General features: G+C 43.7%; 1 protein-coding gene across 1 annotated transcript in view; it reads left to right on the top strand.

Moving 5' to 3' along the window:
* DNAH14 (dynein axonemal heavy chain 14) overlaps positions 1 to 19644 on the top strand; it is a 1144348-nt gene that overhangs the window by 27296 nt on the left and 1097408 nt on the right. The window contains exons 4-6 of the mRNA XM_078647362.1: positions 455 to 573; positions 11452 to 11567; positions 12492 to 12616. Coding sequence (XP_078503488.1) covers positions 455 to 573; positions 11452 to 11567; positions 12492 to 12616 — 360 coding nt within the window. The remainder of the gene's footprint in view (positions 1 to 454; positions 574 to 11451; positions 11568 to 12491; positions 12617 to 19644) is intronic.

Raw genomic sequence — 19644 nt, forward strand, 5'->3', positions numbered from 1 at the left:
ACTCAGAGAACAGACATCACTGATGCTGCTTCAGCTGCTATGATCCTCAGGTGTGCTTTCATTATGAATGTACTATTACACGACATAGAGTACAGAGGATGTACAAACATCTGAGACAGCTTTCGTCTTGTTTCTACTTGTCGATCATGTTTTGAGCCTTCTCTCCTGGTGAGACAGTCCTTCTGACTGGAACATTGTAGATGGTTTAAGCAGAATGTGAGGTTCCATGACTGTTGCAAGCTCTCAAGGAAAAGGCTGGATCTCCGTTCTACTGCTCCTCTTCAGTGGTCGCAATGAAGTCACTGAGTGTCTTTGATAGAACCTGGCTGTGATTGTGTTGTCTACAGAAGTGCATCTCAATGTCATGAAATATGGGTCTAAAAACTGGACAGTTGCATCTTTGGTATACTTTCATTGAAGATTGTATTGCTCATTCATATATTTATTTTCTCAGGTTTGCCTCCCCAAACCCCCTTCAGGATGCATCGCAGCTGCTGCTGTTCGTGCATCGATTTACAGGCGAGAGCGTAAAAAGACACAGAGCGCTAAGGAAGGAGATACTGGGACAAATAGGTATATACAAATAAAACCTTTGGTGTTAAGTATTTTTTCTTCTTTTTTTTCAAGAGCCCTGATCCAGCAAATACCAAAGGGGTTTGATGTAATGATAAGCTTTTCGGGGGGGGAGGATTTGTGATTGGTCGCTTACTGTTGACTGGGCTTGTGATTACTATAGTAGACAACAAAATCAGCTGGCTGGCCCACAGCGTTTTAATAGCCAATTTATATATTTATTTCAGCCAGCAGAGTGTATTTTATTGCTTATAATACATGGTCACAAGATTACCCTTCCACAAAAGGCTTAAATCCTTGGACTCTTAATCTTTCATATGAACCAGTATAGTTGCAAGTAAGTAGAATAAATGTGGAATCTAAAGTACAAAATTAAACACACCAATATGCACCTAGTAATTTGTTCCCTAAACAAAAACATATCATGTGCCGTTTAATGATAGACACTTTTTGAAACAGCTGTTGTGTGGTGATATGCAGAAATATGTTGCTTTCGCGTACAGGGGTGCAAAATTGTATTGCTTAAACCATAGTTGCAACAACCTACCTTTCATATTGTCTGCTGACAGCAAGCACTAAGTCACAACTCGGCTGTAATAAGTTAGTACAGTTGAGCTGTTTGTCATTTTCCTATTAAATAGACTAGTGATATCCCAACTAAACTATAATAAGAACATTTAAGACAGGTTTTTATACAAAAATTGCAAGTCCCCATGTGTAGAAAAGGTTACTGGATGATTATATGACACAAGTTATTTAACATGTAAATTGGCAGTGATTGGTTACATAAGCATGAGTTTACATTCAGTTTCTGTATATATTTTCACTTTACATTCAGCAGAGGATCAGGGTATATTGAGTTGAGTCAGGACTAAACAGACTGGAAACCACAACTATTGTACTTACTTTGAATACTTGGGGTTAGCAGTCGGGCCATTGCAAGGAGTTTGGTGTTTCCTGTCACCTCCAGAAATTGGTCCATAATTGATGCTTCTAGGGTTGAAGTATTGCATCCTAACTCTGTGGCTCCATAGGAAGCTGCTCTGACCATGATAGTGGTGTAGTGAGAAGCACCAACACCCTCCTGCTAGTCCCACCCCTGCACAAAAAGAAATCCACACAATCCCCTCCTACTCAGGAAATGCCCCAAAAATCTGGATTGCCCTTCCCATAGACCTACGATGTAACCCTTTCTACACCAGCTTTAAAAAAGAGCTCAAAATTCACCTCCTCAACGAATATTGGGGATCTTAACCTATGCCCTTATTTCACCCGCCCACTACTCTGTTCCTCCCCTACTCTCCTACTGTGCCTGAACTGCTCTAATTATCTGTTTTTCCATTAAGTGTTAGCCCAAACTGTTTCTCTTCTATTAATCCTATTGATTCTCCAGGATGCTTACATTTTGTTTGTACAGCTTATTAGCTTCATTCTCCTGTCTCACATCTTCATACAATAGTTTGATCTCCCTATTCATGCTATATATGGTCATGTTCCCTGCTCCTCGCATTTGTCTATTTGATATGTATTAACTCTAGCTGTTTTCACTTATGTTCTCCTGTTTTGATAATCCATACAGTCAAATTATTGTTGTTTTCCTTTACTATCCTTTTCTCGTGTAAGGCGCTCTGATACCTCAGGGTCCACCCAGCGCTATATAAAACCTCTGAAATAAAATAAAAATAAAATAATAGTGGTGTAGTTCACTATTCATATAAGCTTGCTTTATTACAAGCATTGTAGTGTAGTGTTTGTGTGGAGTATTTGGAAATACCTTGGATGTTGTGGCAACAAGTACTTCATTATTTTATCTTTGGTGATCAATTCCTTCCAAAAATACTTTCTAGTTAGGTATAAGACACTCAGTAGACATACATCCGGAGACAAAGTACTAGTACTTCAGCACTGGGGAGTTTGTGATATTGGTCCTGTTACTGAGTTTACAAGGTCCTTGACACTTAGTCTTATGCTATGTGGAAGTGTATTGTCTGTTTCTGAGACTAATGGCAATCATTAGGGCTTACACTGCATCTCTCTGGGTTCTGAGGGCTGGCATGGATCATGCCATGTTACACCCACGTAGACCGAGAAATGGGCAATGGCATGGGGAGAGCATGCAGAACAGCTGGAAAGGACAAAGCTGAAGCGTATGATATCTCACAGTCCACTATTAACATAACCACCTAGGCTTCAGATACGGTTGGGGCGATACATTCACTTTGCAGACTTGCAGATATATTACTGAATACTTTTTCATCTTTTACTATTATTTGATCTTACTGCTCTGAAGTGCCCTCATGCTAGGCCTGTACATGAGTGTTAAAACTGAAGCAAATAAACATGAACTCTGGCAGCATCTCTGATCCAATATATCTTTGCATAGAGATTGATGAGGGACAGTATGTACTACAGGGGGAAATTTACAAGTAAATACATAAAAATAAACTTATATATTGACTATGTGTGCCACACGAGAGGAGATCCCTCCAAGGGTTCCTTCTCTGTCACAGGTGGTCCTGATAAACTGGGCTCCCTTACACATCCCCCCACCTCTTTTCCATTTAGGTCAGAGTCACTAGGCCATCTCTTCCCAGTAATAATGTGAACCAACCGAGGTATGTAGTCTGATACTAATAATACACTCTTCCTGAGCACACAAAACACTGTCCGCACACTCAACCGTGTCCTGTATAAAACTCAACCGTGACCTGGATAAAATGTAAACTGCCTCAGTCACAGAAGTGAAGGGATTGGTAGGATACAGAGTAAGATGAAGCTCTGCCTATCACAAAGGTGTGCACCTTAACATGGTGCTCACTCCCTACGTCCTCCCAAAGTGGAAACCCAAACACATTGGCAAGTGACTACCAATGATCACAAGGAATGTGATGCCAAATGGGCCACCATATATGTAGGACCCTCATGGTTAGCATGTTTTTTGAATCCATGGACAATGGAATTTATGTATATGGAATTTATATAGTGTGAACTTACACGAAAGGGAGTGGAGCGCTGTACTGCTTCAAGGGCATCATTACATAGTGCTTCTTGAATAAGTAAGTCTTAAGCTCTCCTCTTAATTGGGGCGGGTGGGTAGGTCTTGATGGATACAGGTGTAGCGTTCCAGATATTAGATAGATAGATAGCTTTCTTTCCTCTTCTTATGCTTGCCCCTCCTTTGGAGCATGGATGAATCAGTTGTGTCCTTCCACTTCTCCTTTTTTCAGGCACTAATTTTTTTCTTTTTAAATAAGCACTCCATGAGAGCACATGTGTTTTTCAGCTGTCATGACTTCTCTTTTCCCACTGCACTTGATGTTGCACTCTTTCTCATGCTCATGTGCTTCTTTCCTGCCTGCTCCCATTGCTCTCTTGTCTGTTTACTTTTCCTCCCTCCAGCGCTCCACGTTTCTCTCTCTCTCGCCCTGTTAGTTTGCTTCCTTCTATGCATCCCCTACATGCTTTCGCCTACCTACACCCCTGTGGTATTTCCTCCTCGCCCACTGTATAGCTTCCTCTGCCCTCCTGTTGCTTACCCCACCCAATCGCCATGATTCCACCCTCTGCATTGCTTCCTCCCTCTGATCGCCAAGTGCTCCACATTGCTGTCTCTTGCCCGGGTCTCTCCCTTTCCACCTTACTCCCAAAGAAGCTGAAAATTTTTGGAGTTTGTTTGCCAGGGAGCAAATGAGTGGCACAACATTTGAATCAACTTTGCTGGAGAACAAATATTGCGGCCCCCACTTGTAAAGGGATGTAGTCGCCCTCAGAGCCACAGGACCTACAAACACAGCCTGGTGGGTCGCAGTGAAGGAGGATAGGCACTCGGCTTTCTTTCACTGCAGTGCACGACTCACCCCTCTGATGCTTAACAGCAGCTCTGCTCTGCTCCTGCCTTCCCAGAGAAGCTGTAAAGTTAAGGTCACAGAGGAGCAAAGGATTCGCTACTGCTTTCTGCTCCACAAGTTTTTGATTTGACTCTGAGGACTCCACTATTTTACAGTATCTCAATGTTTAGGTCACAAGCACGAGACAGCTTTTAGCTGTCTGTAGGCAAAAGCCTCTTTTTTTTATTTGTAAAGCGCATCTGTTACCCAAAGATGTCCTGGCGCTATCTGCTATCTCTACTGGAAGAAAAGGGTTGCTGAGTGGGGAGCTGATTCCAAAATCTTGCTGCACCTACCACAAAGCTCTTACCACCCCACCGAGCCTTTTTCACTGGTGGTACTCTTATTAATTTAAGAGCTGATGAGTGCAGGGTTCTAGATGGTAATTACCATTGAAATTGGTCCTGAAGATAGTGAGGACCCTGATTATGAAGTGACCTAAAAACAAGGCACAATGATTTGAAGTGTATCCGTTGTCTCACCGGTAACCAATGAAGTTTCCGAATCTCAGTAGAGATGGGGGAAAATTTAGGCAGGCCGGAAATTAGCCTGGCAGCTGTATTCTGCAGCAGCTGAAGCCTCCGCAACAGCCTCTCTTGGATGTTTAAATAGAGGCTGTTGCAATATTCAAGTCTTGACATGACCAGTGCCGTGACCACTGTCTGTCTGCTCTCCTTGGGCAGGAAAGGGAGAATTTTCTTAGTAGTTCTAATGGTAAACATCGTGGAGGAGACCACCGCATTAATTTGTTTCCTCATGTCAAGTCTCTCATCCAGATAAACCCCCAGGTTTTTCACTTGAGTGGAGGGGACAGGTAGGGGTCCCAGGGAGACTGGCCAGCATTTTGGGGTCCAAATATTAATATCATTACCAAATAGGATGACCTCAGTTTTGTCTGAGTTTAATTTTAGACAATTACTGGCCATCCAAAGTCCAACTGCTTCCATGCAATCGTGTAAATTGTGGCTAACCGCCCCTTCTAGTCCGGGAAGGAGGGATACCACAATCTGTGTATCGTCCGCGTAAGATGTAAGCTGGAACCCACAAGATCTTATCAATGGTGCCAGGGATGATACATACACATTGAATAAGGTTGGACTTAGTGATGAGCCCTGAGGGACCCCACAAGGCAAATGAAAAGGGGTTGAGCAGAAGTCTCCAAGGGCTACTATCTGCCTACGCGCGGTAAGGAATGAATTTAAGACTTTCCAGGCAGAATTTTTTACTCCGCAGGCAGACAAACGGTCCATCAAAAGTGCATGATGGACCGTGTCAAACGCTGCGGAGAGGTCAAGCATAATCATTGCTGCTTTACCCCCCTGATCCAGCGTTTTCCTAATCTCATCAGTAGATTTTATGAGAGCAGTTTCCGTGCTGTGACCCTCTCGAAAGCCATATTGTGTACAGTCAAGTACCTCAGCCTCATACAGATAGCTGCTCAGATGTCTATTTATCCATTTTCCAGCATTTTAGCTGGGAAAGGTAGGCGAGAAATAGGCCTGAAGTTGCGGACATCTGTAGAATCCAAATTTGGTTTCTTTAGCAGCGGAATCAAGGAAGCTGTCTTCCAATCTACTGGGAAAATGCCCTCCCCCAATACCCTATTAAAAAGGGGAGTCAGTGCTGAGGTAATTACACGGGGAATCATTTTGGCTGTTTTGACAGGACAGGGGTCATAGGGGGAACCAGATTTCAAATTTTGCAAAAGTGTAGCCGTGTCAGTGTTAGCCATAGCAGGGAATTCCATCAATACATGTTGTGTTTGCGGGGTTGGATTTATGTCCCTATCCAATTCATAGGAGGGACCTTTGTTGGCATTGGTGAAGGTTGAAAATATAGCTTCAACTTTGTCTATGAAATGCTTAGCAATTTTGTCACATAGTTCCTGACTCTCTGCTATTTTTGACGAGTGGGGATTGGCCAGTTGACAGACAATTTTAACACCTTGGCTGCTAGGGAGATTATCCTGCTGTGCTGCAGACCCCTGTTTCCCATTGTTCATAACGAGCTCAGCTCGTCATGAGCACACAAGCAGTGTACTGCATGACGAGCTGAGCTCGTCATGAGCATGGAAGGGGTTAAAGAGTTCCTTTGCTGAGTTTTCAGCTAATTTGATTTGACTCGCAAAGTACTCTTGCTTAGTTATAAGCAACAACTGTTTATATACCCGTAGACTGTCTTTATGTTTAATGTTGTCCTCCGTCTTATAGCCCTTCCTCCATTCCCGTTCAGAGTGCTTGCAAATGCATTTCTGAGCCTTTAAATTAGGGGTGTACCACGGGGGAGACGGAAAGGTCCTTTTATCATCAAAGCGCTTTTTTGGGGGCGAGCTTATCACAAGCTTCATTTATCCAATCATTAAAACTAGTGATAGCTGTATCCACCTCGCCCCATAAAGAAGGAATGGTAGATTCCAGGAGGACTGACAGTTCCTCAGCTTCAACTTGTGAACCACAGTGGTTTAAGTGAGATGAATGGGGTGGAAGAGGTCTCTGAAAGCGGCATGGCCAAATCTGAAGCCTTTACTTATGTAAAATATGCAATCTGTATATCATAACATAATGCTAAAACAATTGGCAAAGCCATTAGGTCCTGAAGGCTGCACTTCGTCTCCAGTCTGATGGTGTTCTGTCTGTGCTGACAGCCATTGAAGATGGTGAGCTTGTTAGCAAGCTAGCCAGAGTTGCTTGTTAGGTTGACTTTGTAGATTAAGCATCTAGTTTTGCAGGTGAGGCCGGCCGGCAAAGTGAGCTAGTGGAGTTGCATCATATTTTTCAGGCCCTTAATGAGATGTGTGAAGGATGCCCTTTAGTTAGCAGAGTGGAGTCTGGGAGACCATGGAGCAGAGAACTGCCACACCAAGATGCAGAACTGAGAGGGCTTCAATAGCAGTTTTGACGTCACCCTCCAGGAGGAATGCTTCACATACTAAAGCCGAGAGAGCAGGTACCAGGTCATCTTGGTTGTGTTGCCAATGTGTTCCTTGAGGGTAAGATCAATGGCCAGGTAGAATCTGAGAGATTTGACTCGGGGTCTTCTTCGTCCTCATCAGTGCAGCTTTGAGGATGTTGAGGCTTGTTCAGAATCTGTTCTCAAAGGAACCCTGGTCCCACCAGGCCATGCTCTGTGCTAGCTAGTGTTTATAGCCACATGTACTGTCCTGTATTATTGCATCTTCTGTTTGATGAATCCCAATAATATTTTAACCTCAGTACATGAATAGGAGGTGCATGCTGATTCTGTGTTGAAGAGGTCCACATGCAAGTAAGTTTGAATCTTTATTCTATCAATCCTGGTACCACAACATCAGGAGTAGAAAACGCCACCAGTCCCATCCAGCATTAGAATCCTTACCCCAACAGTCTAAACTGTATTACCAGGTGACAGTAGTATGGTGCCGTAAGATGCACAAAGTATATCTACTCCACACCTATGCTCCTACAAGCTATCAATATCAATCACTACTCTACACACAACTCTGATAAGACTTATGTTGAGGTTCATCTTCGCTTAGTTTTAAAATATTGTATTGCTATTTTATAAAACAAGGAAGAGCCAGCAATCTCCAACAAACCAATATCATATACCCCAAATGCAGAGCAAACAGTATCATCTGGCATTCTAGAACTGGTTCCAGATTTGTGTAAAACAAAAACTTCAAGGATAGACGCCACTGAAGGGTGACGGGAGGAGAACATAGAGAATACCTTGTTTTGAAGACTAGTAAAACAGCTTTTATCCATTTAGAAAATGAAAGGGGAAAGGGGAAATCACTGAATAGCCCATAGACCAAGCTGCAGAACGACTGCCCCAATTCACACTGCAAAAGAGAGAATTAACATCAACATGTTGTCCCAGACCACCAAAGTAGAATAAATGCAGAAAGTGTAGTCCAAGCTTTCACTGCATAATTTTTAGGTAGCTCTCTGCTGCGTTTACAATGGAGAAAAGTGACTTTTTACCTCACCAGAACCACCCTTGCTGTAATTAGGAACCGCAGATTTGCCTGGGCCCCCAAATCAGGAAACAGTTTTCTCAGAGAATACATCTTACACCACTTCTCAGCCATGGCTAGGCTAACATTCAGAAATACCAAGATTTATTCGATGCTTTTGTAACTCATTTATCTACATTATACTGTTCCCTTTCTATGTTATGCAACGCTCCAGCAACTGGTGTAACTTTGTAACTATGTTCTGAAACAATGTATTTCCTCATGTAAAGCGCTCTGATACCTCCGGATTTAGCCAGCGCTGTATAACATTTTTCAGATAAAATGAATACAATAAAATCCTCTGGCCCTGAAAGTTGTACTTCTTAGGTCTTGTGGCTTGTCAGAAGGCTAGTATTTCCTTGTTGTGCTGGAAGTTAGGGGGCTGCTGTCAGAGCTGAATGGGTTGGCATGGCCCCACCATGGCCATATTCCAATAATTACCTTCTGCAATGTGTGGTTTGGGCATTTCTGTCAGAGCTAATTTTGGTTTCCTGTCCCTCCCCTGAAAGGGACTGTACCTTGGCCTACTCCTACATGTTGAGCTTCTCTTGCAGGGAATCGAAATACACATTTCATCTCTGCAGTACCACTCTTACCATTCAAATGAATCACTGCGGTAAATTAGGCCCCCACTTATCCCTTAAGTTTTCGCCACGTTTCAACCCCATCAACATCAGATTGCTGGTTGGTACTGGATCTGAGCTCTTCCAATCTCCAAATAAGATTGTCAAAATGTGTTTCTCTGCCCCAAATCAATAAAGTCTCCCAGAAGGTTGAGAAAGGTCCTCATTTAGGCTGGTATTAGCTTGTGACTGAATTACTATAACGCTCTGCGCTTGGCACCTGCCTAGCAGTGTATAGCTTATCCAGAATACAGCAGCATGTCTGCTTCTGGGCCTTCTGCATGCCTTATCCGCCCCTGACTCTCTAGCTAGTCTTTCCTAACTTGCTGTGGGAAAACAACACGCTTATAAGAGCCTATTCATATGCCACAAGGCCATAATACACACAGGCCCCAGCTTTCATCAGAAGCTCTTTCAGCCTATGCACTGCCGAGGTCATTAACATTAAGGCCATCTGCTGGCTCACCTTTGATGGTGTCTAATATTCAGAAGATGTGTGGCAGGTCTGTTTTTTTCCATTGGTGCTTAACAGTGTTGCTTTCCCCTTTACACCCTAAAGGATCGACCAATAATCTGTATTTCAGAACCTTCTAAAGACCCTGAACCTTACCCAATAACTATTCACCTCTTTAGCCTTTCTTCATCTTGAGTAGACCTCAGTAATCCAGCAGTTCATATAGCACTAGGACACTCTGACAGGCAATTGCTTGCTTTATAAATAAGTATAATACATGCAAAAGAATCCATTAATCACTAAAGGTGGTCGGAGGGGCGATATTGTGCAATTTACAATGCATAAATATTAAAGTCAAGCCTGCTCTGTGCGTGAACATGGGAGCAGAGTTTAGTTATTTAAACAGGATTCATTAAATCTCTCAATGCCAACAAAGCTTTTTTTTACATTCTGTAGATACCTTATAAAAACGTTTGAAGACCTAAAGGTAGGGGCATTTTCTAAAATGTAACATGCAAGTGTCTGTAGACCCTATCAAACAAACAGGGCCCTACGTGTGTAAATGTCCATTTATGTGCATTAGTCACTGTGACTCAGTCAACATGCTCCTTTAAGTATCGGGAATTAGTGGGTGATTGCCTTGTCCTGATGAAGGCTCCTACAAATCGTATCCGTGATTTGAAATGCAATGACACACAAATACAGATGTGGGTATGTCTTTCTATGGAAGAAATGTTTATTATATGGTGCTTGTTCCCTGAATGATGCATTTATATTTGACCATACTATAATCTGTGAATTTCATAAATTACACCACAATTATTCCTACATGTTTTCTTCAATGCAAATCCAATCAGCTAACTTATATATGGTTCTTGTTTCTTTAAAGAATACATTGTTGGAGCACACTTGATAGGGTCATATTGTAGATGGCATGTAACTACAAATACTCGGTATTAGGACCTGGAGGCAGGTTCTTGGATAGAGCACAATCTCTCACTTACACATACTGGAAATTACACTTTGCTTTCAGGTTTGGCTTACCAGGACCATTTTTAGTGCTAGGTCAAAATGAACAGTTATCATGGAAAATTTTACAAAAATCGCCACTTGCTTTGGATTTACATTCTAAGACTCTTCCAAGGTAATAGGAAATTTTATATTTCTCCATAAAGATGACATTTTGCAAATATTTTGAGACTATACTCCCCTAAGTTAAATAGTGCGCTATTTTGCTAAAATGTAGTTTACAGTCACCGGTCATTCTATGTGGATTGGTAACTCTAGAAGTATGGCTTATTTGGAAACCTTTTTGTTAGGCCTGAGGGCAGCTTACCTTCAGTCATTTGTGGCGCGTAGTCAAAGGCTGGAGATAATAAATGCGAGAGTGTCACAACATGTTACTGATGTACAAGCTTTTGCATTTCCTTTTTTATACCCCAGACTGACCAGGTGTTTCTGCTAATGCTATGAATTAAAAAAAATTCCAGTTATTGGTACATAGCAGAAACATTATATAATGTACTTTACGAAATATCCAATTTAACGCGGTGTTCCCTCAATATTTAAGTGCATTTCGGAATAACTGGAACAGTAGTGTATAACATGTAGGTGTTAAAAATGCATAGTCTCAACTGTGATTTCAAACCACGCGCCATAAGTCAGGTGTGAACTAATGCTACTGGTTCCTGTTCTAAACCGAAAACCCTACATTCTGTTACTACAGTCAGCAATTCATATTCGAAAGTTTTAAATGTTTGTGAGTTTTGCACCATAAGCTTCACGCACAGTCCATACTTTATCATGATTTATATTTACTTATGATGAATTATAGTCACTCAATTTTACTCTTTCGAAATGTCACTGTGTTTCAGTTTTTCAGCTTCTCTGTTGTCTGCCTAATTTATGTATTTGTTCTAGTTCTCCAAAATTGACGTTGGAAATGACAAACCCTGCAGAGAGGACTAGGGATCAAAGGCAGCTCATTACAGCGTCAGTGCATGAAATAATATCACATCAGAAGATGGACATTTGTGGTAAGATGCCTGCTGAGGTGTGGAATAAGGACAATGACATGAAACGTGTGACTAATTCTGTGAAAAGTGTTTTTTGCATGAACAGCACTAGATGAGCTAAAATCCTACTCAATGGGCCAATTCACACACTGGATTTGTAGCACATTTTGCTGTACCCCGAACCGTTCCTGCAGGCAGGACATTTGGGTGCAGGAACAGCACACCAGGCTAGTTATAATTGGAGGTAGCAGTAACCTGCTGGGGAAAGCCGCTCCGCTCAACTTACAGTTGGGGCCTGGGTCCAGTACTTTGAAGGACCGCCCACCATAAGCAGCATGCCTCCTACTTAGAACGGCGGGAAAACCACCCAATTGTAATGATTTCTACAATTTGAATCCGAGATGCAGCAAGTCTGAAAACTACACTTGTGCCTGCCACAAATATGTGCAAACACGTGAATTTGTGACTTTTAAAACTGTTTTCTCAATCTGCGCTGTCCAGAATTGAACATATTAACTCTTTGTGCACTACTAGTGTCCGAAATCGACTCATTGGTGCATTTTCAAGTTCCTTGTAGATCCAGAGGGGTTCTGTATGCATCTAAACTGCAAGGGAACATTTTTTTTTCAGCTTTTTTTTGTAGATTCCCCCTCACACCTAAAACTATATTACATTCTGTATATGAATGCAACATACACATTACAGTTGAGAATTGTTTATGAAGGATGTCTTGTCACTGTTGATTCTGCGTATAGATTTCCAGAGGATGGGGAGGATGTCACTGGTTACTCACCCAGGAGGTTAAGTGCAACCCTGTTTAGGAGCGCTGTTGTCATTGACCCTACCATCTCGGCTGTTGCAGATTTGCATTTAATGAGCATAACTGTACGCTCTGCACTTATACTGCAATGCATTTACCTGCATGACTTTGTTTTTGTGTACCAGAAGACGATTATGTGATCAAACACATTCTGAGATTAAGAAGTAAACTCGGTTGGCAGACTGTATTACCTCAATCAACACCTGAAGTTAAATGTGGCAAGAAAACTGCATACAAGAACCCACTCAAGGTACTATGTTGTTCTCCTTGAGTTTTCATTAAACAAAAGACACACAAAAAACAGGTAATCCATGAATTGGCCCATGTCAACTTTTTCTGCCTACATTTTGAGCTTGACTGAGCAAATGACGTGTTCTCCATGTCATCTTTTACCTTGTTCATAAAAGGTTACTCTGTGTTCTTGGACATATTATTCATTTATTTAATTATTTATGTGTTAACACTTTTATATAGAATGGACAAGACATACTCTGTGGCTAAGCACTGTACATAGGATAATTTTCAAACTGTGGAAAAAGAATATGATATATAATAATATAATAAAAATACAAAACGTGTCATAGTTTGATGTAAGACATTTACTTAAAGTGCCTAGAACCATCAGGGTGAAATATACACAATGGGATCAAACAGAACCCATTACAGATATTACTTCATAGGGGAGAGGGACTTACATTGTTGGAAATGGTGTTGAAGGAGCAGGCTTCTAACTTCTTGTTTAAAAAAATTTGTAGGATGGAAATGTCCTAACGTCTAGTGAAATGGGAATGATTTCCACTACATAGGGGCATCTTCAGAAAAGGAATGTTCAGGAGGTTTTTTTTGTTTACTAAATGACGCAGTTTCAAGAAGAAGGTTGTCCTTCCTACGAAGTATACCTTGTCCTCCCAAGATGGTCAAATTCTGATCAAAGGCCGCTCGCAGCCGTGTCACATTTGCTGAGACTCTTGCCCTGTGGATTTTACTCGAGGGGAGAAACTGTTATTTGAATCTTGCCCTGCTTAACATTGGCTCCAGAACTGTGGCGACCTGAGGCCATTACCTGCAGCATTTTTCCATCGTCGAGAGGAGCGGGACTGCGAGGACCAGCAGCCTGTGCGCAGTAACAGCCAGCGCACCTGGGTTCTCTTCCCGCCTCCCCACTTCCTATAAATGCCTGCACACATCCATGTTACGCGGGACGCACGCGGGACGACGCACGGGGCGAAGCCCGGGCCAAGGGCGGGCCCGTTGTAAGCCCGTTAGAGACCGTGTAAGGCCGGGCCACCCCCCCCCAACTTCTGAGCTCACGTTTGGACTAAACGTACGTGCACGTATTATATATCATTATTTAATTGTCATTTGGGTTTTCATTTTATATATTATTGTTTGATATTGAAATTGATAATCATGTGCACATGTGGGAGCAGAAGTAAAATGGCAGCGGGGGGGCACTACAAACAGGCACTCTGTATAACTTCATAATAAGGGCAAACACCTTTATAGAGCAAGAAATTTCATCAATGAGTGCAGAGTGTCTCAAGACCTTGCCCTAGCAAAAATATCATCTATGGGCCATTTTGCAACAGCCAAATCCCCCGAACAATTAAAGGGCGCGGTCCCTTTGGAAACCCCCGTAGTAACCCACGCCGATATACATACTCACAGACAGAGTTTGCCTGGCACGGTAGATCTATCAGTATCTCATCTCTCACTCGATTCAGAACTAAGCTCAGACTTAGTAAAAACTCCGGACATAGCTGCTATCACTTCACCTGACGATCTGAGTGCTAGTCAGCTGAAGGGTAAGAGGGAGGGAGCTATCTCCAAAAAACTCAAGCCAAAAAAAGCAAGGGGAAGGGGTAAACAATTGAAGAAGACTTGTGGGGACCCTGTTTTAACCCCGGATATAGATCATGATCCCTCTTGTAACGCCCCCACTAAAGAGGCCTTGAGTAGAGCGAATGTAGAGGCCTCGGATAATCTAGACAGGATCAGTGTCAGGGATGATGAGGTTAATATTTCACTCCTACCTAGGATAGCTGAACTTTTCAAACTTTATTTTACCCCCATTGAGATAAGACTTGCCCACATTGAAATACAGATAGTCGACATGTGTGCCGTCCCCAAAAAACTAAACCCTCAGGGGGCTCTAAAAATAGGGAGAAATAAACCAAACAGCAATAAACCTGCTGACCACGCTACTAAAAAACTACCAGCACCAGTCACAAACCCAAAACCTAAGCTGGCCTTGGCCCCCGCGAAGACAGCTGCACCAAAAGCTAACATTTGTGCCACCCCCCCTCGAGAGGGGCAGAATCCACCTAGGGTACATACGATGCAGTCAAATAAGAATAAGAACGACGGAGGTTCACTTAGGAGACGAGTGGTGAATTTGCCCCCCGAGGCAAGTCCCTATGTGGTGGTCATGACGGGGGTCCCCGAATTGGGTGAAGCCGATGAGAAAGCTAACTGGTCTCTAAAAAATAAGGTCCAACATTGGCTCAACTCAAATCGGCCCTTACCACCTAACCGGACAAGCAAGATCCTGACGGTGCGCAGGGTTACATGGGTGGGACACGAGAGGAAATCAGTTCACGGTGATTGCATCCTGATTAATTTTGCTGATCCTCACACGGCTGACCACGTGTGTGCATGGAACACACAGGATAGATATGAGGGAATTGCAACTAGACGACTTTCCTTCTTTTATCCCCCTAGGAGTGGTTCAACACGTGACTGGGACATTGATAGAAATTGGCATATAGTAGGGCATCGTGAGCGGGGCGGAGATTGGGGGACGTGGGGGGCACAGCGCCCTAGGGAGCTAGCCTATAGGGATAACTGGGGTGGTTTCCCCACTGCAAACAGATTCAATTGCCTGGAGATGGTCGACTGACGGCTAAATCCTACTGGTTTACCAGAGGGTGAGAGGATGGATCCTGTAGTTTTAAGGGGGGGTGTAAATGGGCATGGCGAATCTAATAACGGTGGCTCTGCTGCATTAGATTGTGGAGAAGTGTGGCTCACTGGTTAGAGCGGCAGACTCTGAAGCAGAGATCAGGCCCGGGACCAGGGTTCAAGTCCCGACGCGGCAGGGTCTTGAGCTCAATGTCCGCGGACTCGATAATTCTCGCCTCTGCGCCTACTCTAATCATGGGTCCCACGCTGCAACTCTGGGCAATAGCTTGCTTAATCTCCACAACGGCCCCTACAACACTGGGATGCCTGGCTTCACCTTGGGGGTGCCCAGGAGGGGCATCTCACAGGGAGAGCCAGGAAGGGTTCCACAGCATTTTACAGCGCCGGGACGCCCCGTTGGGGCAGCTGTGCGCTTTACAAAATACACTACAAATACACTACATTAGATGCTCAGGAGTTTGGGGAAGAAAGCGTGGCCCATACCACTCGTGGCTTGGCATCCTTAGGAACAGACAGCACCGTTGAACCAGGGCTAACTCCCCCAAACGTCAGTGAAATAAATACCTTGACTACGACTTGTTATAGAAGCCCAGTTCTAGAAAAGCAGATTGTGGAAGAAGCCGTAGGGGGTGGTTCAGTAACGTCACCTCAGCTGGATCGTACCCGAGACGTAACTCGTCCAGTACCAACAACTGTTGCCCCATTGAATGACCATGGGGACAGACTGGTCCTGTTAACGTGGAATATTGCGGGTCAGTAAAGTATTAGTGTTTCTATTAACAGTGTAGCAGATCACCTAACACATTTAGCCGTGGACTATCCTAAAATTGAGGGCACGGCGGCGCCTATTTTACTTTACGCAGATGATGCGGTTATTATGTCAAGAACTGAAGTAGGTCTCCAGAAGGCGCTAACTGGTTTCTCAGTATACATGGGTTCCAGGGGCCTAAAAATAAACATTGGGAAAACCTACACTATGTGCTGCTCATCAAAAAATAAGGCCTCTTGCTACACATTTTTAGAGCAGTCAAAGATAGAAATGACAAATACGTTCTCATATTTGGGGGTTGTTTTTAATAGTAAATGTTCCTGGACTACAGCCATCACTACCAGGTGCTTAGCCTTTTCGCGAGCCATTGGGGCATTAATGCAGTTTGCAAATAAGCTGGGTGGCAGGCCTGTACGAATTTTGCTTGACATCTACAGAGCTAAGTGCGTATCGACCGCCATATACGGGGCTGGCATCTGGGGTATCTCAGACTGCCAGGAAATACAGGTGAAGGAAAATGGATTTCTTAAATATTTGTTAGCTGTTCCTAGGTCTACCCCAACCTATGCCTGTCATAAAGAACTTGATTTGATTTATATTACTGATTTAATTAGGATCAGTCCAGTGTTGCTCTGGTACAAAATCTGGACCTCCACCGAAACTGATCTTAACAGGGCAATCATCACAGATTGCACGAGGCTTGTGGGGTCGAAAAATATAAAGTGACTTTCTTATGTGCAGGAGTTTTTAACAAATATAGGGCACCTAGAATTTTATCATACGCCCTTATTAATAACCTCCATTTCCAAAAAGACTCTTAAAGAAAAATGTACTTCCTTTCTGGCCGACCAACGCTGGTATGTCGAGGGTAAGAAGTTTTCAGTGCTTCATCACCATTCATTATTGCAGGAATCTGGTCTACAGCTCTATTTGGGCCCCGAGTGGGGCAGCTATGACAGAATGTTATTGGCACGGCTGAGACTGGGTATCTTTTCTAGGATGGTTACCTTCCCTGACATAAATGATTGGTGTATAAATTTAAGTGATTGCCCATGCGACGACCGCTCGGCACAGTCTTCTATTCATTGTATTCTTTTCTGTAAATTTTATGGGTGGGGGAGGAGAAGATACTTAATCCCATTATTAAAGCACTGGGGTTTAAGTCAGTGTAGACCAGCGTTTTATAAGATTCTTCTACTCCAGGATGAAAAAACCATTATTACTGTATCAAAATTCTTAAAATTCATCATTAGATGTAGAACTTCAATGAGTCAATAAACTGCAAACTGTATTATGTACTTTTGGTAAATAGTTTGAAAATGAATTGACGTAGTGGAACTGTAATTGTTTATCCCAAATCAAAATGCTAATTTTAAAGTTTTAATGTTTTACATGTGCTTTTATGGTTTTTATGGAATCGAATAAAGCTATCTTTGACTTTGATCAAAGGTTCTGTTGATCAGCCACCTCCCAGCTTTCGTCCGTGCAAATCTCTATGACTACAGTTGGTGGGAGCTGGCTTAAAGCTGGGGTGCTCTAGGCGTCTCACAGTTTACTGTTATAGTTGGATCCTTTTTTATGCATACACAACCAAAGTGGAATTTGACTGTTTCATCTGGTACGTTCAAAATTAAAATTTGGACTCAAATTCGGAGTAATATGAGTTCATTCATTGTGCGTCTATATATCTTGCAACCTTTCAGTTTGTGCTCTCGATATGTAGTAAGTAATACTTCTCTGTGCACAGGAGATTTTTCACTCACTCTAGGTTGTTGACAGAAATATTCATACAATAGGTGCATGTATTGCTCAGCATTCAAAATGTAGCTTACATCAAAATGGAATTGATTACAATTAATATCTCTGTCAAATTTATCTTTAGATATTGACTTTATGGATCTAATTATTTTTATTAGGTGTACAATAAAAAAATATATCTGCCTACAACCCAAATGTATAAATGGACCTTGCAACCAATGTTTTCAATACCTGAACAAAATGCTTGCATATACACCCAAAAGAGGTGAATGAATTATGCGAGAATTATGCAGGGTGAACATAACATCAAGCAAGATTGATTCAACCTTTATCTAGTTGCACGTTCTGAGACATTCAGACTATTTGTTTTATTCTCCCTGCACTTCCTCACTGAGCCAGGTCTTCACTTCTACTCCCAAAGTGCCTAACAAAAAATGACAGGACCCCATTTTCCCCTCCCAGAGATAGGCTCAACAGTGCTACTCCCGGAGGAGCTACGATTGCGACCACGATGGCCGCGTGAGTCCTAGGCTCCCGAGACCCCCGCCGCTCCGGGGATTATCCTGTTGATCATCTGTTCTGGCTGTAGGCATCGATGCGGGCAGTGAAGCGGTGCTGAGCGCTTTGATTGGCGCTCCGATCAGCAGTGTGGTGCGGGAGAGAGAGGCCCCGGAAGATTGCGGCCTAGACATTTGTAAGCCGGGGACTCGAGTGACAGTTGAGCCCCGGCTGCAATTGATCAATAGCGGGACCGAAACCGGAAGTCACCGTCTCGGTCCCGTGAAAGTTCCTGCCTCACTCCCGACGCCCCCCCCCCCCCGGAGCTGTCTGTGGGTGCGGAGTCGTGGTTGGGCTAGCGCAATAGCGCGCATCGGTTGGGCCCCCCCTTCCTTCTCCAGTGCACGTTCCAGGACAGCAGCTGGGGGGGGGGCTGAGCTCGCCGAGGCTCAAGCAGGCTTTGCCCTTAGCGTGCTGGGGCCTGGAGGACTCTGCAGCAGCCGGCCCGTGTAATTACTTGCATCTCCTATAAGGCTGGGTGCTGCTGCTGTGCTGCTTCCCTTGCTGGATAAGGCATTTTTGACCCTCCCCTCCCCATGGACGAACATTAAGCTGGCTGGTTTATTGGGCGCCTGGAGCTCAGAGGTGCCTGTTTTGATTGCTGAGGCGCATCCTGGAGGGGAGCAGCGATTGAGCACGAAACAGACCTTGGATAAGGGTTGGTGGTGCGGGCACTAGCGAAGACCTGATGGCATCATGCATCAAATTGAACTCGGAGCACGATAGACCGCCCGCAGTAGTGGGGTTCGATGGGGCCTGAATGACCGTTGCCGTTCATAGTTGTTAAGTCAGGCACGGATTGCCTCGTTGCATTGGTCTCGAAGGTGTGCCCATCTTGCGCTTCGTTCCTGGATTGCGTCTTCCGTGGTGGGAGCGCTGCGGAGGCTTGGATTGCTTTACACGGTTGACAAATGGCGACGAAGCCCGAGACCGAAAAGCAACAATCAAAGGCGCCCAGGGGACCCAAGTATACCCAAACCAACAAGCTGGACCACTACACGCAACCTAGGGGATCGCCATCTGGCACCGGGAAGTCCCAGGATGTAGGTGGGGAGACGTCGACTACACAGGTGAGCCCACGCTGAAGGATGTGATGGCGGCGATTAAGTGGTTGCGAGCCTCCCTGGGTATGAATATGGAGTTCCTGGATCATAAACTGGACACGGTGATGATAGATGTTAACTTAATCCGTGCAGACCTCACAAAAACCAGTGAAAAGGTGAAATCCCTGGACATTAAAACAACCAGTCTCACAGATGATGTGGCCTAGT

The sequence above is a fragment of the Lissotriton helveticus genome, chromosome 6, assembly GCF_964261635.1.
Source record: "Lissotriton helveticus chromosome 6, aLisHel1.1, whole genome shotgun sequence".
NCBI classification, from domain to species: Eukaryota; Metazoa; Chordata; class Amphibia; order Caudata; family Salamandridae; genus Lissotriton; species Lissotriton helveticus.